The 20,651-nt window shown below is 41.3% G+C and overlaps 1 protein-coding gene across 3 annotated transcripts in view; it reads right to left on the reverse strand.

The window, feature by feature from the left end:
- ADCY5 (adenylate cyclase 5) overlaps positions 1–20,651 on the reverse strand; it is a 356,971-nt gene that overhangs the window by 97,060 nt on the left and 239,260 nt on the right. For all 3 annotated transcript variants that reach the window (XM_053244596.1, XM_053244603.1, XM_053244612.1), the window contains exons 4-5: positions 3,847–3,958; positions 3,524–3,651 (exon numbers count right to left, since the gene is read on the reverse strand). In XM_053244596.1, the coding sequence (XP_053100571.1) occupies positions 3,524–3,651; positions 3,847–3,958 (240 nt within the window). The remainder of the gene's footprint in view (positions 1–3,523; positions 3,652–3,846; positions 3,959–20,651) is intronic.

The following is a 20,651-nucleotide window of genomic DNA, read 5'->3' on the forward strand; positions in this document are numbered from 1 at the left end:
CTCCCTGTCCCCAAAGAGCTCACATTCTAAAAAGAAACATAAGACACACACCAGCAACAGTCACTGGAAGTACTGTGCTGGGGGTAGATAGGGCCAGTTACATGGAGTATGCTGATGACACACAACTCTCCCTTTCTTTCCATCTTCTGATCCCAAGGAAGCAGTAGAAGGAATGGTCATTTCAGGAGCATTTATCTCTGAACTATAACTTAAGCCAGAAAACATGGGGTTGGTTGGGGGATTCTGGAAATTTCAGAAAGTATGTACAACCAATTCTGGATGGGGTATACTCCCTCTAAAGAATCACATATGCAGCTTGGGGTTCTTCTAGACCCAGTGTGTTCCCTGGATGTGCAGATGATGGGACACTTGGACAGGGGAATTTTTTTACCAGCTGGCTTGTCAGCTGTGGCCTTTTCTGGAAAAGATGGATCTGGTCTTGGTTATCCATCCATGCCCTAGTTACTTTAGGTTGGACTACTGAGTGTGTCAGTCCTTAATCAAAGATGCAATCTAAACCCATGTTCTGCATTTGTTTCAGTGGTGCTTATATCAGCAGACACATTTGTTTCCTTGATAAAAACTGCCCTTGAGACTTGACCAGGGTCCTGTAATTGGCCTGCCCTAGCCAGAACCTAGCCTAAAGTCCAGCTGGAGTGGAATTCAATGTTATCTGTATATTTGGGCTTGTTTTGATACAATGTACCCTTAATAAACTTTGGCCTGGCCAAAGTGGCGTGACTTTGGCATTCTTGAATCCAGACTGACAGTTAGAAACAAAAAATCAATCCTGAGTAAAATATAAACAGCCAACCCGGTATATGAAATGGTCCACTTATTGCTTACCAATTATATGTTCCTTCCTCTACCCAGAGCTAGAAAAGGCTCTTTGTAACTCTGCTGTCACTCAGTTCAGCCTGTTGCACTGAGTTTCCACTTCTTCTTTAAGCCTAAAGCCATTTAGCCTGCTGCATACATTCACTGTTTTATGATGGCTTTCACACAAATGCCCACACCTACCCAGGCAGCCACACAACTCTCTTCCAATCTTTTCTTCCTGAAAACAAATTGCTTGTGCTCTAAACACACAGCTCTCTAATGAGAGAGCCCCTTTTAAGCTACAGTGCAGGAACTGCAAACATCCACTGTGTGCACTTTTCCCAAAAGAGACAATTTAATTTCAGAATTTAGTGTCTTGATTTGTTTCTTTTTATCACCACTAAGGAGCCTAGAAGGCTTGTAAACTGAGAATAGCACATTTGTGGAGAAGAAGCCCTATTCTCTACAGTCCTGTCTCTACAGTCACCTGGCTGCCAATTCCCCTGGACTTTTAAAGGGGCTACTATGCATAAGGCTATATGTGCAACATCCCCAAATCACACATATCCTGAGGTACATGGTGTGGGGGGGTACATGTTCCCCACTCCACCATGGCAAAAGAATCAGCAGATCTTTGACAATACAAGCTGGGTTTTAGTCAATCAGGGAACATATTACATGCGAAGGAATAACTCCTTTCACCTTAACAAAGAAAGCAATTGTCTTGCTATATTTTATTTGGGGCAAATGTGCCCACAGAGTGCCCTTGTTCTCTCCTCCCATGAGAGAATGCAACACCAAGCCCTCCCCAGCTGAGCAGTGTTGCAAGCAAGGCTCTGTGGCATTTTTATGGAGCTCCAACATGTTTCATAGTGAAGCACAGATCTGGGCGCTGAAGTGCACTCCATTTTTGTTTACAAATGGTTCCGTCAGCTTTCAAAAACCCGGCTCCTAATTTGTGTGGGATGAAAAGGATTTAACAACCTTATCTCTTTACTAAAACTGGAGTGAGAGACTTTCTGTTCTCCTTGCCTCCTCTGTCTTCTCTGATGAACAGATAATGCTTATCAGACATGATAAGGTAATAAAAGATCATAGGATGCTGAAATGGACAGCTTTATGATTGCTGGACCTTTTAGGATGTTCTTTATGTTTGTGAAAAATTAACAGAGCAGCATTTTGACTTGGTAGCCCTCAGAATTTACCTGGTGTAAATGTAAAGAATGGAAAGGGTAGTGAAGAACTAGGTTGTTTACCTTGGTATCAAGACAGTACAGACGGATGCAATGAGCCCAACTCCTAGGTGCACCTATGGCCTCTTGTAATCATGGGATTGAAACTGCAGTGCATTAATGACCTTATTGAGATTTTGGCCAATATCTTTAACTGAGTCAACTTCAGTTATCTACAGTAACATCTCATGCTTTTAGACCACATGGAGAGTCTACTTCAGACAGCAACATGAAATAAAAAGGACTATGGTGCTGATACATATGCATACTTGGCATTATTGATTGATTGATTGATTGATTGTTAAATTTATATACCACCTTTCATTAAAGTAATCCCAAGGTGGTTTACAGCAAACATTTAAACACAAGATGGTAAAAAAGACAATTAAAATATTAAGTGAAAAAATAAATAAATAAAACATATTAAACAAATCTGATTAAAAATTTAAAACAAAAGCATAAAGGCAATACAGACTATAAAGAGCAGCAGCAGAGAATCAAATAAATGCCTGTGCAAAAAGCCAAGATTTAACACTTTTTCTAAAAGCTGCAATGGAGACCGAGGAGCGAATAGCCACCGGGAGAGCATTCCAGATCTGGGGGCAGCAACAGAGAAGGCCCTGTCCCACGTGCACAACAACCGAGCCTCTCTCATTGTCGGCACCCAGAGCAGAGCCCCCTCAGATGACCTCGTTGAGTGGGCAGCAACCCTTGGGAGCAGGCGGTCCCTCAGGTATCCCGGGCTCAAACCGTTATATATTAATTACACAGCCATTACACAGTTATTTTGCAGCCATGAATGAATGGGTCAGCCTAATATCAGGAGGGCCCTGCCATGCTCTCCGATGTAACTATGTAACTCCCTTGGCATCAGGTTTTGAGGCAGAAAACCAAAAGGGCCCTGAGCTATGGACCACTAGCTGCAGCTCCTCTTACTTAATATCAGAAGTCAATCACATACCTAGGAACTAGAGGTGCACTTAATGAATTTCTACCAGATGCATCTCTATAAGACACAGTGCTTCTCAATTACACGCATTACCCTTAAAGAATAATATTCTCCAGTAGTTCCTTATGTGGAAGTCTTCATAGCTGGTTGTCTTATCACTGGCAATCCATTAAGGAGGACCAGTTGGAGACCACAACACTGCAAGCACCTAGCTCTTGGCTAGCGCTGAGATGGCATGTATACCCACTATTGTTACAAGTGGAGCCAGACTGCCATCTTAATGGGTTCTGCACTCCTGGTGACTGCACTGGTATTAGGTGCTTTGACCCAATCACAGGAATTTTACTTCTCCCATTCAACCCCAATCCTGGATCTCTACTAGATTTTGGCTTGGTATAATGGAATAGTTATGACATGATGATTTGCAAGATGTAACACTAGTTGGAAGCACACCTTGGCACTCCAGTGCATTTGTGAGTTGATCATTGCCCCCCACCCCTTCCTCCAGAAATTTGGTACTTACGAGATGGCCTCTATCATATCCATTCCCATTTCAACACAGCAGTGTGCATGGTCTGCTCTTGCTTCAGGTAACCCAGACACACAGTAATAGCAATCGCCTAGGATTTTTATACGTAAACAGTGATTCTCCTACAAAACAGGGAGAAAATATGCATGTTTATTTCAGGATGTTAACAGCTTGCCATTTAAGGCAATGAATATTTTTTGGGGGGTGGCGGGGAATCAAGAGTATAACAGCACAGTGTGCTGCCTTTGTAAAAAAGAGTAAGAGAGTCACAATTATAGTACAATGGAAGACGGGGGAGGGAAACCAGCCCCACTTACAGCTGCAAGTTTATCAAATCTGGCAAAGAGCTCGTTCAGCGTCATCACCAGCTCCTGAGCAGTGCATTGGGAAGCCAGACTGGTAAAGCCCTCGATGTCTGCAAAGAGTATGCTACACAGGTGGGAGAGAAAAAGAGAAGAAAAGAAACACATATGTTGATAAGTCAATGCTTCCATACTCATAGTCTACTGACTGATGTAGGTCTTCTCTAACTGTCCAGAACATTTTCATGTGCTGAGACCAAAATCCCCCTTTAACCCTTTTTACACACTACATATGTGAGTCTCAGGAACTGTTCATGTGGGAGAGAAAACAGAGGCAGGAAGAGGGGTTTCCAAGGCACATGAGCATTCTGTCCCATGCAGGTATTATGTTTACATTACATAACCAACTGAAGCAAAAAGGTCACTTTAAACTTCATGTGTGAAAACATCATAAATCGCATGGCAAGAAACAATATGAAGCCACACATCATTATTAAACATTTTGGAGATAAGGAGTTGGAAAGCCTTTGCAAAGGCCCGTTTTTTAAGAACAGTAAACGAACCATTGTTAAACATTTGTTATACAGTTTTCAGTCCTGCACAAACACAGCAAATGGCAGCAGGATCCCTTGTTTTTAACACCATTCCTGACCCCTCCTGTTTGTATGAGCCTTTTAGGAATGGGGAAGCTCAAGGAACTGTAATGGGTAACCGTTACTTTAGTACTGCTCTCTACATAACAAAAATAACCATTCCAGAAATGATTGTTTTTTAAAAATTGATGAATAGCCCATTTTGTGACAACACTATGTGAACTTTTGTATTTTCCTGTAATTTAATGTATTTGCAGAATCTGTTCTTTCAGACTGGAGTTAGGAGTTTGAACCAATGGAAGTGGATCATATCATTATTATTTATATGTCAACTCCAAAAGGAGGCTGGTGTGGCAGCCAGTTGATAGAGCAATTTTTAAGAGTTGAGCAAACTGAGAGTCTTTCTTGAAACTGAAGAATTTTTGATGGGTGTTTGTGAGTAGCATAGTTTATTTTAGCTTAGTTGTTATTCAACAAGTCTTATCTGATATGTTTGCTTATAGAACTGGTTATTAGAGTTGGAGAATTGAATTTATGATCATGTATTGTAGCTGTAATATATCGATTCACACTTTAGTGGAAAGTTGGAGTAATTATTAGGCTGAGAGAATTATATAATAGAGTTTGTAATTTAAGAGCTCCTCCTTGGATATAAGATTTGCTGATTGGTGTTTGCAGTATATTTTTTAGGGGTGTACATGAATTGCGATTCGCAACACAGCCCCGGCATCTTTTAAAAGGAGGAAAGCAGCTCCATACCTGCTCCTCCATTGCTTGCTGCAGCTTCTTGTTTTGGTGGTGCTCCCCCCAATTACCATCGTATGGAGGCCATGTGCGTGCTGCTTTTGCTTGCAATGGTAGCTGGGGGAAGCTTCAGCAAGTGATGGTGGAGCAGGTATGGATCTGCTCTCCTCCCTTTTAAAGGTACTGGGGCTGTGTTTGCGAATTGCTTTTTGAATCGTGATTCATGAGCATCCCTAATATTTTCAGTTCATTTTTCTGTAGAGGTTATATTGGTTAGGAAGTGGGTTGGTCCCCCCCACCCCCAATGTTGTTTTACTAGCTTCCATTAGGATATTGTGAATAAGTGGACTGATGCCACTGAAGAAGGCCTGAATAGGCTGAAACGGTTTGCTGATCTAGTACTGTGGCAATGAATACATCTTTTACTTGAAGGACTTCTATTTATTTATTTGTGCTAGCCCTTGTAGAATGTATCAAGAGAATATTAATGGTTGTGTGTTTTATAAATAGGTTTTGTGTATTATTGCATTCCTGAGATATTTATTCATATTTGTGAACAGAGTTTGTTGAATTGTTTTTGCCACATTAGTATTAGTGTTTTATTGCATTTTAATTATTGTCTATTTTTAAGGTTATTTAATAATAGTTAATACAAATTTGTAATTATATTAATCTGGGTTCTTTTGGATTCTGTTTTGATTGTGAGTGACCCAGACATAGGTTTTTTAAAATTTCACTTAACAGTTATGAGTTGGTACAGAGAAAGTTGCATGATACATATAATATATCTGCACTATATAAACATAGACATACAGAAGTCTTATTTGGACGTAAGAAAGAAAGAAAGAAAGAAAGAAAGAAAGAAAGAAAGAAAGAAAAACTTGTACATGCTCACAAGTGCCAAAAGAGCCATTTTTGGAAAGGTGGTATATAAATCAAATAAATGAAATCAAATAAATAAAAGCAGGTTGGAAGTCCTGGCCCAGACTGTATGCTGTGAGAGCGATAGTAAGTGCTTCTTTATGCATGCAATCCAGGCTGCCAATCATGGAAGCCCTCACCGTCATGGTTATGGCTTTTCCTTCTGCCATCAATGCTGCCACAACCATGAGTGGTGAGGTGGAGGGGGTGAATGATGTGCCAGGACTTCCAAACCACTTTCAGCACTTGTAAGCAAGTAAAAGAAAAAGTCTGAATAGGGCTATTAGGAACAAAGGATAGGGCTACAACGCATACACATGCACGTCTGTCCCTCTCTCCAGGACTGATTTCCAGGAATCGACATCAATCTTCAGGAGGCTACTGGCTCCCACAGCCATATACATATACAACATTTGATTTAACAAAATTGACACTAATTTTGGCTGCAGTTGCAGAGAACTGAGCAATTTTAAAGGTTACACTCTACATTGTGATGTGCTTTCTTTTCAGTAACTGGCCTATTAGATGCTCTCTTTCCTTTTATGGTGATGACTAAGTCAGAAATAAAGTAACAATTCATATTCACAGGTTAATGGACAAAATGATTCATCTCACTAGTGTCAAATAATATCGATTATTTGCAGTGACCTACAGAAATGATTTGTAATGGACTGGAGATATTTGTCAAACAGGTTAGGCAACATTTATTTGATCCTGTAGTATTTTGCACTGCAAATCAGCAGGTATTTAACTCTTCTATTTTGTTTCAATTCTAAGTACAATGGGAGAAGGAAGCATCTTCTGTTACTTTTGCTGTAAAGAAACCCAGTTTGATGGGGACTGTTCAGTTGACCACTTCTCTACCTATGATTCATGCTACAAACTGAACCTCTTCACACAATCATCTGGGGTGAGTTTGGGGGATAAAGAGCTCCTACCCTGTTCCCCACAGATGAGCAGATCCTTTGTTTATGTCTGCAAACTCACCACACAAATTATCAAGGCAGCCATGGGCTCCAGGGAAGAAACCAGGAGCTGGGTCCTCCAAGAAGTGACTCTGGCATCCCAGCATGTATCAGGCTGCCAGTAGAATGGAGAACCTCATTATTGCAACAGGCATCTTCTGTGTGTGCTGTGCAGAGTGGCACCTACACAGAGGGCAGACGCTTTAGCCACAGTGTGATATGGAATTATTTAATCCAAGCTTATAAAAGTGTATCAAATAAGTGTATAAAAGTTAGTTTGGTTCATGTCCCTAACAGAATATAGAGCCACTAGGCTTGAAATAAAGAAAATTGTTCAGTCAGGAGAAGTGTTCAAACCAGGAATGTGGGCCCCTCTCAAGAATGTGAGATAAGAGGCCAGAAATAACAAATGCCAGAACCTGTTAGGAGATAGATAACATAGGTATGCAACTAGTCCATTAGCCAAATCCCTCACTCAAGCAAAAATAGATATCCTTGGCACCAGATATTCACAGGAAGTAAGGTTATCAGAAGTAGTAACTCATCTTCCCAGGCTCTAAATAGCACCTCTGGAATGTGTATGCTTAATTACCAATGGCATGTATTAATTGCTTTACTGATTGCTGAAACCTATATAAACTGGCGAACTGCACAGCTTCGATGAACAGTACCAGCCAGATTCTCTCTGACCGTACTCGTGTCTTTCTTGATCAAGAAATAAAAAGCTAATTTTGCGCACGCATCCTTGCTGCATTTGACTTCATTCAGTCAGGCAACAAGTATAATTGCGGGAACTCTGTCTAATCCTCTTTGGTTCTGGCAAGATGCCCCATTCTCTATCCATGTGATAGAAGGATGAACGCAAGTGGCTGAATCAAACAGGAGGGCACGGTTCCAGAGGACCTTTTCCTGCAACAAGTGCTCTATCACAAACATGGCTGCATGCTCCCCAAGAATCATACAAACAGCAAATGCACCCAAATGATTGAAAACCTGAGGAAGGATAACTATTTCTGTCCTGTCTTGGCAAAGAGTACAGGATCTGGGCGATCCACATTTGAGCAAGTTGTGTTGGAAGGATTTGTATGGGGGTTCTCACAAGCATTAATAGCTGAGTTTACTGTTCTATCTTCATTTTGGTAATTGTGAGGATAAACCAACTGGCTACATTTGAGATTGTTAACCCCTGCTAACTGGGCAAAGAGGCACCTTTTACCGTGATGATTCTCTTTATTTAGCAGGGGGAGAGTAACTGGCCCTATCCACCCCCAGCACAGTACCTCCAGTGACCGTTGCTGGTGTGTGTCTTATGTTTCTTTTTAGAATGTGAGCCCTTTGGGGACAGGGAGCCATCTTATTTGTTTTATTTCTCTTTGTAAACTGCCCTGAGCCATTTTTGGAAGGGCGGTATAGAAATCGAATTAATAATAATAATAATAATAATAATAATAATAATAATAGTCCTGCATGCGGCTTTTACCCATCTGTGTAACATGGCTTCTTTATTCTCTCCCCATTATTACAGAACTATACTGGTACTAGAAAGAAATAGTCACCTTTTAAAACAGAAAACATTCCTCTAAAATGATAATTATGGCACTACAAGGCACTTAGAAAAGCTCTGTAGAAAATCCTCTGCAGGACAATAAAAATAAATGTTAGGCCTGTGTGAAGCTTCAGAGGCCTATTCAGGTTCAGCCCACTTTGGCTCAAGCAAAGTACCATCTGTGGGGCCTGAAGTGGGGTTAAAGTGAAGCAAACTGAGTTGGACCCCTCAGCCCCTCACAGCCCCGCTTTGTCCCCCCCCCCCAATTCCCCACAAGCTACTTATCAGGACTGCCAGGGGTAAAGGGGAAAGGCTAAAGTCTTTCTCTTCACTCCCTGCTGCAAGGGAGGAAGCAGCTGCATTCCATATCTTGACTTTAAAAAAGGACACTTTTTTACCTTTTCCCATATAGTCCCAGGAAAAGGCACGGGTGCTCCTGGAATTAGTAGTCTTTTCTAAAGGTATGGCCATTGCTACAGCCTCAGAAAAGACTACAAATCTGAGGAGTACCCATGCCATCCCAAGGACTCCACAGGGAAGGGGCGGGGAGTGTCCTTTTAAACGTCTAGATACAGAATGAAGCTGCTTCCTCTATAACAGCAGAGAGTAAAGAGAAACTCTCTGCCCTTCTCCCCTGACAGTCAGTCCTGGTAAGTAGTTTGAGGAGTGGGGAAGTGAGGTAAACTTTGCTTCACACCACCAGAGGCTCAACTTGAAGCGGGGCCAAGGGGGACAGAAGCAAACCAGGCATGCTTCAGAAACTATTAAATGGTCCCCAGAGCGAAGTGGCACACTTTGCACAAGCCTAGTAAATATATTTATTTTTTTCCTGCTGCAGACCTATGACTCAGAGGAAACACAGGTTAAAAAAATGAAACAGATTAAAGCAAATGTATATATCTCTATATAAAAGAAAGCATTCAAGTTAAACTGCTCTTGCTTAATCCTGGCTATATAAATCAAATACTAAACAAAAAAGGTATAAGAAAGATGAAAAGTCTTGGTGAGGTCACTATTGAGTGCACAGACAATTGCCATGAGCTGACATCTATCGATCGATCTATCTAAATATCTATTTATCTATCATATTTCTATACCACATGATATGTACATCTCTGGGTGGTGTACAAAATTTAAAATATTTAAAAGTTACACATTAAAATACATGACAACAAAAACCACAGAATAAAATAGATATTAAAACAAGGTTTTCAAATTATTAAAATTAATTCTAATCAAAAGCTTGCAAAAAGAGGAGAGTATTGAGGTTCTTCCTGAAAACAAACAGAGAAGAAGATGTTCTTATTTCAGCAAGGGGCATATTCCAAAGCCTTGGGGCAGCCACAGAGAAAACCCGGTCATGGGTCACCATCAAACGAGCCGGTGACATCTGTAACCGGAGCTCTCCAGAAGATCGTAACAGGCGGCAGGGTTTATGACAAAGGAGCAGGGCCGGACTTGGGGCACTGAGAGGGTGGTGGAATGTATGTGGGGAGGGCGCTGGGTTTTCAGCAGAATGGGTAATTAAGGGTGGGAGTAGTCTCTGCTGCTGAGTGTAAGAGGATGGGGCCATGGATGGGGCCATGGATGGGGTGCACCAAGAATATGTCCTGTTACCCTGTGGGCCAGTCCGAGCCTGCAAAGGAGGCGTTCTCTTAAACAGCCTGGATCTAAGCCATTGGCTTTACAGGTAAGAACCAGCACTTTGTATTTCACCTGGAAACATATCGGCAGTTCTTTCAAAACAGTGTAGTTCTTTCAAAACCAGTGTTATGTGGTCCCTTAGTGTTGTCCCAGAAACCAATCTGGCAGCCACATTCTGTACCAATTGTAGTTTCCGGACTATGTACAAAGGCAGCCCCACAAAGAGAACATTACAGTAGTCAAGCCTGGAGGTTACCAGCATATGTACCACTGTTTTAAGGTCATTCGCCGAAGCTGATAAAAAGCGCTCCTGGCCACCGCCTCAACCTGAGGACCCAGGGAGAGCTTTGGGTCCAGGAGCATTCTCAAGCTATGTACCTGATCTTTCAGGGGGAGTGTAATCCCATCCAGAACAGGGATGTGATTGCCAAAAGTGTATGCTAAATCAGGTTTCTGCAAGCCACTGCCCCAAGATTTTTCAGGGAATCTGATTTGCATAATGTGCTGTGCATGATGGCAGTCACATGAGCAGCTTGTGCTACTGGGATATGCACACAGCATTTATCACACTGGAGCTGGTCATGTGCTGGTCCAAAATCTCTGAAAAACCTATAAGGGGTTGGGGGTTCAGTTGCGAGGCAGCCATTGAATATGCCTCTTCTTGAACACAGCACATGGATGTTTCAGTCTTCTGACACCAGCCAGTTACAACCTGTCCTAACTACCAAGGATTATCACAGCATATATCTATTAAACTACATACTTATCCACAGCAAGGGGATGATGAGGCTGACAAAATCCATCAAAGCTGCATTGCTTTTCATATATAACCTTGTAAACTCACATTAGTTTGCTTTAGTGGGATACGATGACATGATCCTCAAAAGATAATAAATCAAGCCTAATGACTCTAACAGAGCTTATACTAATACAGCCATGAGTTGATATGATTAAAGCTCTGAATGGATCAGGCCTACCTCTTTCCATATTTCATTTCTATCTTAAAAGATCTACTGAGAGTGGTTATGTTTGCTAGCATCTAGCCAAGTTCAAACATCATAATCATAACTAGCATTTACACAGCACTTCACAGAGTGTTCAAAGCATTTTATCTACATGATTTCATTCATCCTTCCAATGTTTCAAAGCAAGTGATTATTTTCAACCCTTTGTTGCGAAGGTATAGAGACAGAGGTTTGCTTTACAGTTCAATGGCACTGAGGATATATATGCTTTTGTGCGTCTCAATGGCCACTGTGAAAACACAGGCCATCCAGATGAGCATATTTTAATTGAATAAGGCTGGAAAGCAGAGGATGGTTTTGATGATTTCCCAGGTTATAGAGATGTTCAATTGGTGGACTGCACCATGAGTGAGAGTGAGCGCGGAGGCAAACAAAACCATTTTCTTGGCCACTTTTTGCTCTGTCCCTCTTATGGTCTCCACTACTGCCACCAAGTTGAAATATTTTCTTTTCCTTTGGCTACCTCTGTATCTTGGCATACTATCATTTCAACCTTTGAGGATAATTTGGTGACTCAGTCAATTTACTTGTATCATATAGAGTGTGGTGGCAATTAGATGTGGGTGGAGGGAAGCAAATAAAGTTTCAGAAACTTCAGGAAAAATCTAAGTTTTGACTAAAGGCTATAGGAAAAAAATCAACAAACAAGTTTTTATAACAGAAATTCTAAAGCATCTTGCAGTAAACTGAAAGAGCAGTTGGGGTATTAAAATTACAGTGGTATAAACCATTTATATTGATATCCTGTTTCAGCCATGTTCTTCTAATTCCTTTTTGTGTTCCTTTTTGCCCTCCTGGCTCCTTGCAGCTTTCCCCAGCAGCCTCTTCAGTACTCTCTATTTTGGCACTTCTTGTATCTGTCTTTCCTTTTGTCTCATTCTGGTTTAAATAGTCTGACTATTCTCCTTCTATTTTGACCAGTCACAGAAGGGCAGTAGCTTAACTTCTTGTTGGCCCAGTATTTTAATTTTTTGTTTCAAGGGCTGACCCCTTGAACCTCCTAATGGAAATAACCTTGTGAACCTCTAGGAGGACAAAAACCTCTGAGGCACCTAAAGGAACTGACCTTATTCTTACCTTCCTGGTGCTGAAGTACAAATAAACACTTGGGGGGCTAAAATCGACGAATTCCAACATCTAGGCAAAAGCACGCATCTTTCTTTTCCTTCCTTTTTCTTAAAGGCAATCATTTTGCTGTACTTCACCACACAAAACTAATTACAACATAGCAGAAACACAAAACACTTGTATTATTTTATATTGACCTTGCATATGACTACTAAATAAAAGATCTTAAGTGAGCTATTTATATGTTGAGGCAGGAAGACTGGTTTTCTCCATTTACTTGAACAATTTCCCACTGGATTTCACCAATAGATTATTTGCAGACAACATGTGAGCATGAATAACCTGCTCTGGAAGAAAAGCTATTTGTGGAAAGGAAGAAAAATAAAACAAGGATTGTTGGGCCCAGGGATCATCCCCCATATATATCCATGTGATAGTCAACAGTGGAAGAGTTCAGGGAGCTTGTGGACAAAGCCATTACCACTTTATGACTTTGACACCACATGCATAGCTAGAGGCTTCTGTAGGATGATCATAAGTTTGGATTGTGTCTGCTTTAACTCAATGAGGTCTTAGAATGTCAAAGAAGAGGAACCTTTCAACTGGACCATGTGCCTGTCGGAAGAATCAGGGAAATGAATACTCACCAAAAAACAAAAAAACAACCCACACTTAACAAAAAAGAAGAAGAAGCAGCAGCTTTCCCTATCAGCACAGTGTACTGCCCTAGCTCGTAAACACAGCCGCTGCGATTCAAAGAATTAAGTCATGCATTTCCCAGTAGCTTCTTTTTCCTTACAACAGTGCCATTGGGAGCAGAATATTATTATCAAGTTATTAAAAGTTGAGAGATATAGCAATGATAGAATGATATGGGGTTTTCAAAGGCAGGATAGGGGCCCTCAATCTTTGTTTGCGTCAGATTCCCTAGGTAAAAGGTTAAAAAAACAACAACACCCAATCGTACAGTCCAATCCTATGTATGTTTAGTCAGAAGTGAGTTCAATTTGGGAGAACTTCAGAGAAGTGTGCCCTGGACTACAGACTGAGTCACTTCAAATATCACTAAAATCTCCTTTCACACTTCCCTCTGCATGTTTACAGAACAAGTGAAGAGAGAAGGGAGATAATGCCCATTTGCTCTGCTCCAATTTCTGTGCGTTCGGTGGAATGTGTAAAAGGCACTTCTATATTTATAGGTCTTCCAAACAACTTGAAACCCGAATTGTACAGAATTCCCAATCACATTAGAGACTATATATGTCTACAACTGTGCTGCATAGGGCCTCTCTCAAACTTTCTAGTGAATGCACAAAGGTTGGGGGCAGAGACAGTAGATGCATGAAGGTCAAAGGTCGGGGCCAGCTGGCACAACACCTTCCCCCTCTGTGTGTTCAATAAATGTATGCAAATAAGGTGTGAAATGAAGCAGCATCTGTTCCCTGCAATTGCTACCTTGTCCAAAAGCAGGGACATGGGGGCCCTTTAAACATGACCTTAGCTATGATGGGAACCACTTTCCCATAAGCTGCTCCTGCATGTATGGGGTAATGCTTAAACAACTCAGTGGCATGAGCCAAAATGATACCACACTTAAGAAGTAGCAGTAGTTGTATTATTTGTTGTTGTTGTTAAGAGCATGGGTCTTCCCCCTCTCTCCTACCTCAGCATGAAACAATCAAGTCATTTAAATTTTATTTGAGGCATTCAGGAGCTGCTCACAGAAAACTGGATCAACTCTGGCTAGGGAAATGGTTAAATTACTCCAAAGAGAATGCACAGCTGTGTGTGTGTGTCTAGCCTTTATTTAGCTTGCATATTTCCATTATTAATACCGGATAGAAACATGAATGAAGCCGATGGAGCCAGCAAAAGCTCTGTTGAAGGAGGTCCTGCCTGACGGAGACTGAAACTAATCCCTGTTTTGGGCTGCTGCTTTAGAGTATAATGATGTCAGAACACAGTCACTCAAACAAAGAAAAAGAGAGGAAGGAAATCAAAGCACGAGGTGAAAGCTGTAGAACTTTAGAAGTCTTGGATATAACAAGCTTGGAGGTTGGCAGATACAAGGAAAATTTACAAAGTCATAACTGTAGTGAGCTTTATAATTCCAATTGAAGGGTCAACAGGAGAGCGGTTTAGCATGTTTCTATATTATCGGACACCAACTATGGTGCCTCTGAGGTTCAAAGGGTGAGGGAAAACACTAAAAACATACAAATTCTAGAAACCTCCTCAGGAAAAACAAGGTGGTTAGAGACAGCCATTTTACTAGACACCTCCAACTGTCCCTCTCCATCCTCAGGATAGTCGCTCTCCAGTGGTTGTTACTAATGTTTACTTTTTATTTCTGTTAAGACAGTGAGCACTTTGGAGGCAGAGACCAAGCTCATTATTATTATTTTCCTATGTAACCCACTTTGTGAACTTTTTGTTGAAAAGGAAAGGAAAGGTTGTGCCGTCGAGTCGGTTTCGACTTCTGGTGACCACAGAGCCATGTGGTTTTCTTGGTAGAATACAGGAGTGGTTTACCATTGCCTTCTCCCACACAGTATGAGATGATGTCTTTCAGCACCTTCCTATATCACACTGCTGCCCAATATAGGAGTTTCCCATAGTCTGGGAAACACACCAGCGGGGATTCGAACCAACAGCCTCCTGCTCTCCAGGCAGGTTGCTTCCCCACTGTGCCGAAAGCAGTATATAAATAGTAGTAGTTAAATTTTCCTTTCCCTTGGCAAGATTATGCAGATAACAAAGTTGCCATGGGATGAGATAACTCACCCAAGGAGCAATGGCTATATCTGTTTGTTCAGTCACATGGAGTTCATGCCCATGCCTCTACCTCAGCAGGGAGGTGTCCTGACTCAAAGTCATGAGTTCAAAGTCATGAGTTCAAGGTCAACTAGTAAAGACAGTATCAATCTGCTGGTCTCTAACAATATTAATAACGATTAATATAATATATTGGAAGTATCTGACAGTATTAAAGTATGAATTTTTTTTAAGGAACACCTTAGTATGGTCCACTGACTCACCATTTAATATCTGAATAAAAATATCTGGAGCTCAGTTTTTAAATCAATAAGGTTCCCTGCAGCTTTGGGATTATTTATCATTTCCGCTCTTCTAAACTTCTTCTCCAGTTTAACTACACACATCCATCATAGCCACATTCTCATTTAGCAAATCAAAACAGAAACAAAAACAGAAACTTTAAGAATATTTTGGAGGAAAATATAGCAGTCTAACATCAAATGCAGAATAGTTCTGTCAAACATACCTTATGCATTCCACATGGCCATTCAGGGAAGAATGGATAATTTAAGAATACCCCTTCTGCAAACCTCTATGTGGAAAGCAACCTGCTGATGTTAAATCTGTAGGCCCAGAAAGAGATATAAAAGATACACCAGGAAATCAAGAGAAAATGCTGGATTGTTTCTTTATGAAATAAAATTACCACCTAAGAAGCCAGAAGCCTCAAATAATATAGACTATATAAAAGCAGAACTGAAAATAGCTATTTGAGCACAAGTAAAAGGCGTTTAGTTACATAAAACGAGAAGATACATAAACACAATTTGTCACCATTGAGGTCCCTAGTGTTTCTTTCACAATGATAAAACAGCTGGACGCCAAGAAAACAATTTAGTTCAACACAATGTTATGGAGCGACAGGATGAAAACTAGCTTCATATAGTGCCTTTCCTAGTTCTGGTTTCCCACTGTGCTTTCCAAAACAAAAGATCAACTTAACTGCCGATATGGTGGGAATATATTTAAACACAGCATCCGTAACTGACTCACTGGCAATCTGAACATTTATTTATTTATTTATTTATCTATCAAATTTGTTCAACGCCCCAAACTTCTTTCTCTGGGCGGTTTACAACAATATAATGCAAGTCAAAACACAGAAAATAAAAACCTTCAAACAATTTAAAACCACAGTCAAATTTAAAAGTCTGGGTGCAGAGATAAGCCTTTAAGTACTTTTTAAAAGTTGTCAAAGATGGGGAGGCTCTTTTCAAAAGGGAGCACATTCCAGAGTCTTGGGGCAGCAAGGCCCGCCCCTGTGTGGCCAAGAGACGAGCTGGTGGCAGCTGCAGATGAGCCTCTCTCTTACGACTGCATTTCATGCAATGTAAAAGACAATGCTTAGCACCACAGAACGTATCTGCCTGGGTGAGCACAAACTGCACTGCTAACTGGGCAAGGTGCCTCTCTTATATTTAGAAGGCAGATAACACCCATCCTTATTGATCCCAGCAAAGCATTTATTGTTCCAGGGGCTGTATACTGGCATCTCCCTTGCATCTTAAAAAAAAAAAAGTTTGTGAGCCACATTGGAACAGGGAACTATCCTATATAAAGATTAGTTTATTAACATTTTGGTTGAAAAGTGGTAAACAAATATTTTAAAACAATAACTACCACTTCTGGTATTACAAGTATCTGCTTCAGAATATCCAGACAAATTTTGTTTTAAGTATACTAATCCAAGATACCAACTTGGGTATGTCACATGTTCACCACAATAAGTTGCTTTCATTTATCAGTTATCTTATTCACAACAACCTTGTTGGGTCATTCATTATTATTTGACTTTACAGACAAGAAATTGAAAGTGAGAATCAAAACTTCCCTCTAGCCATCTTGTCTACACTGCCAAGCACTGACAAAACCTCATCAACTCTCACAAGCTCAGTGACTAAGATTCTCTGTTTCAAAGGGCCATCAAAACCTCCAGGATCTGGATTTGCCTACCACAGCCTGTCCCATTTTAAATAAAGTAAATAGAGTGATCTTGCAAAAGAGCAAAAAGCCTGCACTGCCTGGAAAAACCGGGTAAGGCTCAGTGCTGAACAGCAAACAATGCCTTCTGAATAACTGGCCTAGTTTCCCTAAACAATACACTGAACAAAAATAGAAAGCTATTTACATACTGATGCTAATAGCTTTATTTATAGTGCCACAGAACAACAAAACCCTGCAAATTCAGCCTTGGCTAAGAAGCTGAGCACTGCGGAAGCACCGTAAAATTTCCTTATTCCCAGTCCTCACACACAAGTCAACAGATCATTTTCTTTTTCTTTTAAGATCTGTTCAATGTAGCCAAAAAACCAGGATAATTTCCAAAGTAGGCTGCCTGAAGCCTCTGTAGGGGTGCATCAGGAGTGCAGAAACGGGAGACCAAAAGCAGGCCAAGGTCAAAGGAAACTGGATGGGAGCATTGGATAAAAGGCAGGCAGAAAATGTTCAGTGATAAAAAGCAATCAGGGAGAACAGCTTTCTTATTCAACTTCTAGTGAATAAGCGTACTGCTTCCCATATGATTTTAACATTTATTTAATATATTTAAATATCACTTTTCTATGAAATAGTCAAAAATTTATGACAAAAAATCCCTCATAACATATCTTGATTATAATGTGTGCTCATTACAATTCTCACTATCATGAATACCCATTAAACCAATTTGTGCAGCAGTACCAACAAGCCACAACCTAATATCAAATAAAGTCAGAAGTAGACCAAATAAAGTCAGAAGTAGACTGAATCGTTCAGTGTGAATGAACCATCCATTCAAGGCTTTTGGAGGGAAAAAAGGTCTTTATCAGCTAGTCATCTAACAATGCTGGCTCCTGACAAACTTGGGAAGGAATTCCATGACAGTGGCAAAACCACTGAACTGATAAGGCCCTCTGCGCAGCCACCACTCATTTAATGTGGGGGCTGTAATGAGATCCTCCTCTAGATCTCTTGAACTCTCTCTCAGAGCCAATGGAGTGGGGTTCAAATAGTACCTGCATCATTAAAAATGAATCCAAGCAAATGATTTTAAATGATAACAAGATGTTATAGTAAGAACTAATCTGCCTACTTTCTCATCACTATAATCTTAATTGATAATTACCATCTTCCCAAGTTAGCCCACGTGTGCCTTAAATGTTCAGGTGTCTGTCATCTTGAATTTGGGGCAGATGACATAATCACAAATAGGTGCCTCTATATGTCCCTACAACTGTACCAAATTTGGTTCAAATCAGGCAGGTCAAGTTAGCCCACTTGCGCCTAAAATATTAATGCATCTGCCATCTTGAATTGGGGTGGCTGACATCATTACAAACTACACCATTGAGGTGTCCCTATGTGTCCCTGTAATTGTACCAAATTTGGTTTGAATGGGTCACGCATTTGTAAAGTTGATAGAGATATACAGACGGACACAGAAAGCTGGGTGATCTCATAAGCTGGCTTTCCCTAAGGAAAGTAGGCTAAAAAACAAAATCCAGGAAGCGTTGAAGAAGAACAAATGCTAACTTATTATTGCTAACTGATGGCTTTTAAATGAGCTTGGCAAATTCTTTGTGGTCACCAAAAGTGTGTGTGTGTGTGTGTGTGTGTGTGTGTGTGTGTTTAAGCTACGCCTCAGTACTCTTTGTATACAAAGAGCAAGGGGCTAACTGAGACAAAGGAGTTACTGAGTTAAGCGGCTAACTGAGACATTGAGGAGGAGAAGTGATGTAGTCAGAGCAATGGCCTTGGCTTCTGGAGCAAGGTGAAAAGGCTAAACAACCACAGGGGGAGTACATAGGTGATCAATAACCCCCTCCTCTCCATAATGAGGCTTTGGAGAGAGGGAAAGAGTAGGCCTGAAGGGGCCCCAGCAGTTACAGCCCATGATAGTAACCCTTCTGCCCGACCCCCAGCAGCAGGAAGGGCCAGATCTTGCTGCCGAATGGTGGCCAAGGAAATCATTTCCCTACATACAAGCCTCGAGTGTGATTTCAAAGTAATGTATTTAAATGTGGGAAAGAGAGCAATCAGTTAGAGTTGCAACTGATTTGTATGAGAGAGAGAAAAGGGTACTGAGTTGAGTAAAACTTTAAAAGCCTAACTCAACAATCCAAGATACCTGCTAGGCAAGAGGGAGAAATATGGTTAATCTAGGTCAAGATGAGGGATCTGAATATCTATATTTTCTTCTTCTGGTGCCACTGTACTGTCCCCCAGATCCCGGGCTCTCCCTATATGGAGAACAAGACAGAGAGTTCAAGAGATGAAAGAGGCTGGAAACAATCCAGATCTGGGGTGAATCCTTGCCTCTGGGAGACCACCTCCTCCTGCACACACACAGAAGTCCAAAATTCCAAGCCAGCATCCCCACCTTTTGACTCAGAGCCCTGTCTTCATCCTCTGACTTGAGGACCTACCAGTTACAGCAAAGGTGTCTCCTCCTCCCCTGCAGCATCACTGGAGTCAGTGCTTAAGGAATCTGCTCTGTAAGGAACAGAGCCTTTCCCAGGAAAGCAATGGGGCCAATCCATCCTGCATAGGCAGCAATGATAAGAACCAGCAATCTACTGCTAGACCCTGCTGGAGCCACATTCTGCTATTTTGCATTACACAGTTTTGTTACTCTGCTTAGTTCTGGCAGAACATAGGAACATTGGGAACTGCCATATACTGAGTTAGACCATTGGTCTATCTAGCTCAGTGTTGTCTTCACAGGCTGGCAGCGTCTTCTCCAATGTTGCAGGCAGGAATCTCTCTCAGCCCTATCTTGGAGAAGCCGGGGAGGGAACTTGAAACCTTCTGCTCTTCCCAGAGCGGCTTCATCCCCTGAGGGGAATATCATGCAGTGCTCACACATCAAGTCTCTTTAGGAACTAAGTCTCTAAATCCCTGAGGGTTGCTCAGCCTTCAGGGATGTGTTTCTGTGGGTCAAACAATGCTTCTGGAGCATGAGGAGAGCAGCAAAAATCATTACACTCTTGTGCAAATGTGCCCATGCTTCAGAAGTGCTGAAGCTAGTGCTGCACAAATGCTGCTTTTAGGAGCACACACACAGCATTAGTCTGGAAATCAGCCAAACTTTAACAAGGAATCGTCGTAGAACTGAGTCCAATCCAGTATTCTCTCTAACAGGGATTCTCAGATGTTGTTGACTACAACTACCAGTATCCCAGGGTGCAATGGCTTTTGCTTGGGGATTATGGGAGTTGTAGTCAACAACATCTGAGAATCCCTGTTAGAGGGAACACTGGTCCAACCTTTCCTCTTTGGAAAGCTACTGATGAAAGAGAAACAAATCCAGATGTTCTTGGTTATCACAACCTTCTTCCACACCCTTAAAATCTGGACTCAGACCCAGAGATGCAGCTAGGTAATTTTGGAGCCTGGACCTAAAGGCCTTTTGCGCCCCCGCCCCTTGCCACAAGATAAACATTATCCCACTTCATACACACACACACACACACACACACACACACACACACACACACACACACACACAGGCAATACTTTA

The sequence above is a fragment of the Hemicordylus capensis genome, chromosome 1, assembly GCF_027244095.1.
Source record: "Hemicordylus capensis ecotype Gifberg chromosome 1, rHemCap1.1.pri, whole genome shotgun sequence".
Lineage (NCBI taxonomy): Eukaryota > Metazoa > Chordata > Lepidosauria > Squamata > Cordylidae > Hemicordylus > Hemicordylus capensis.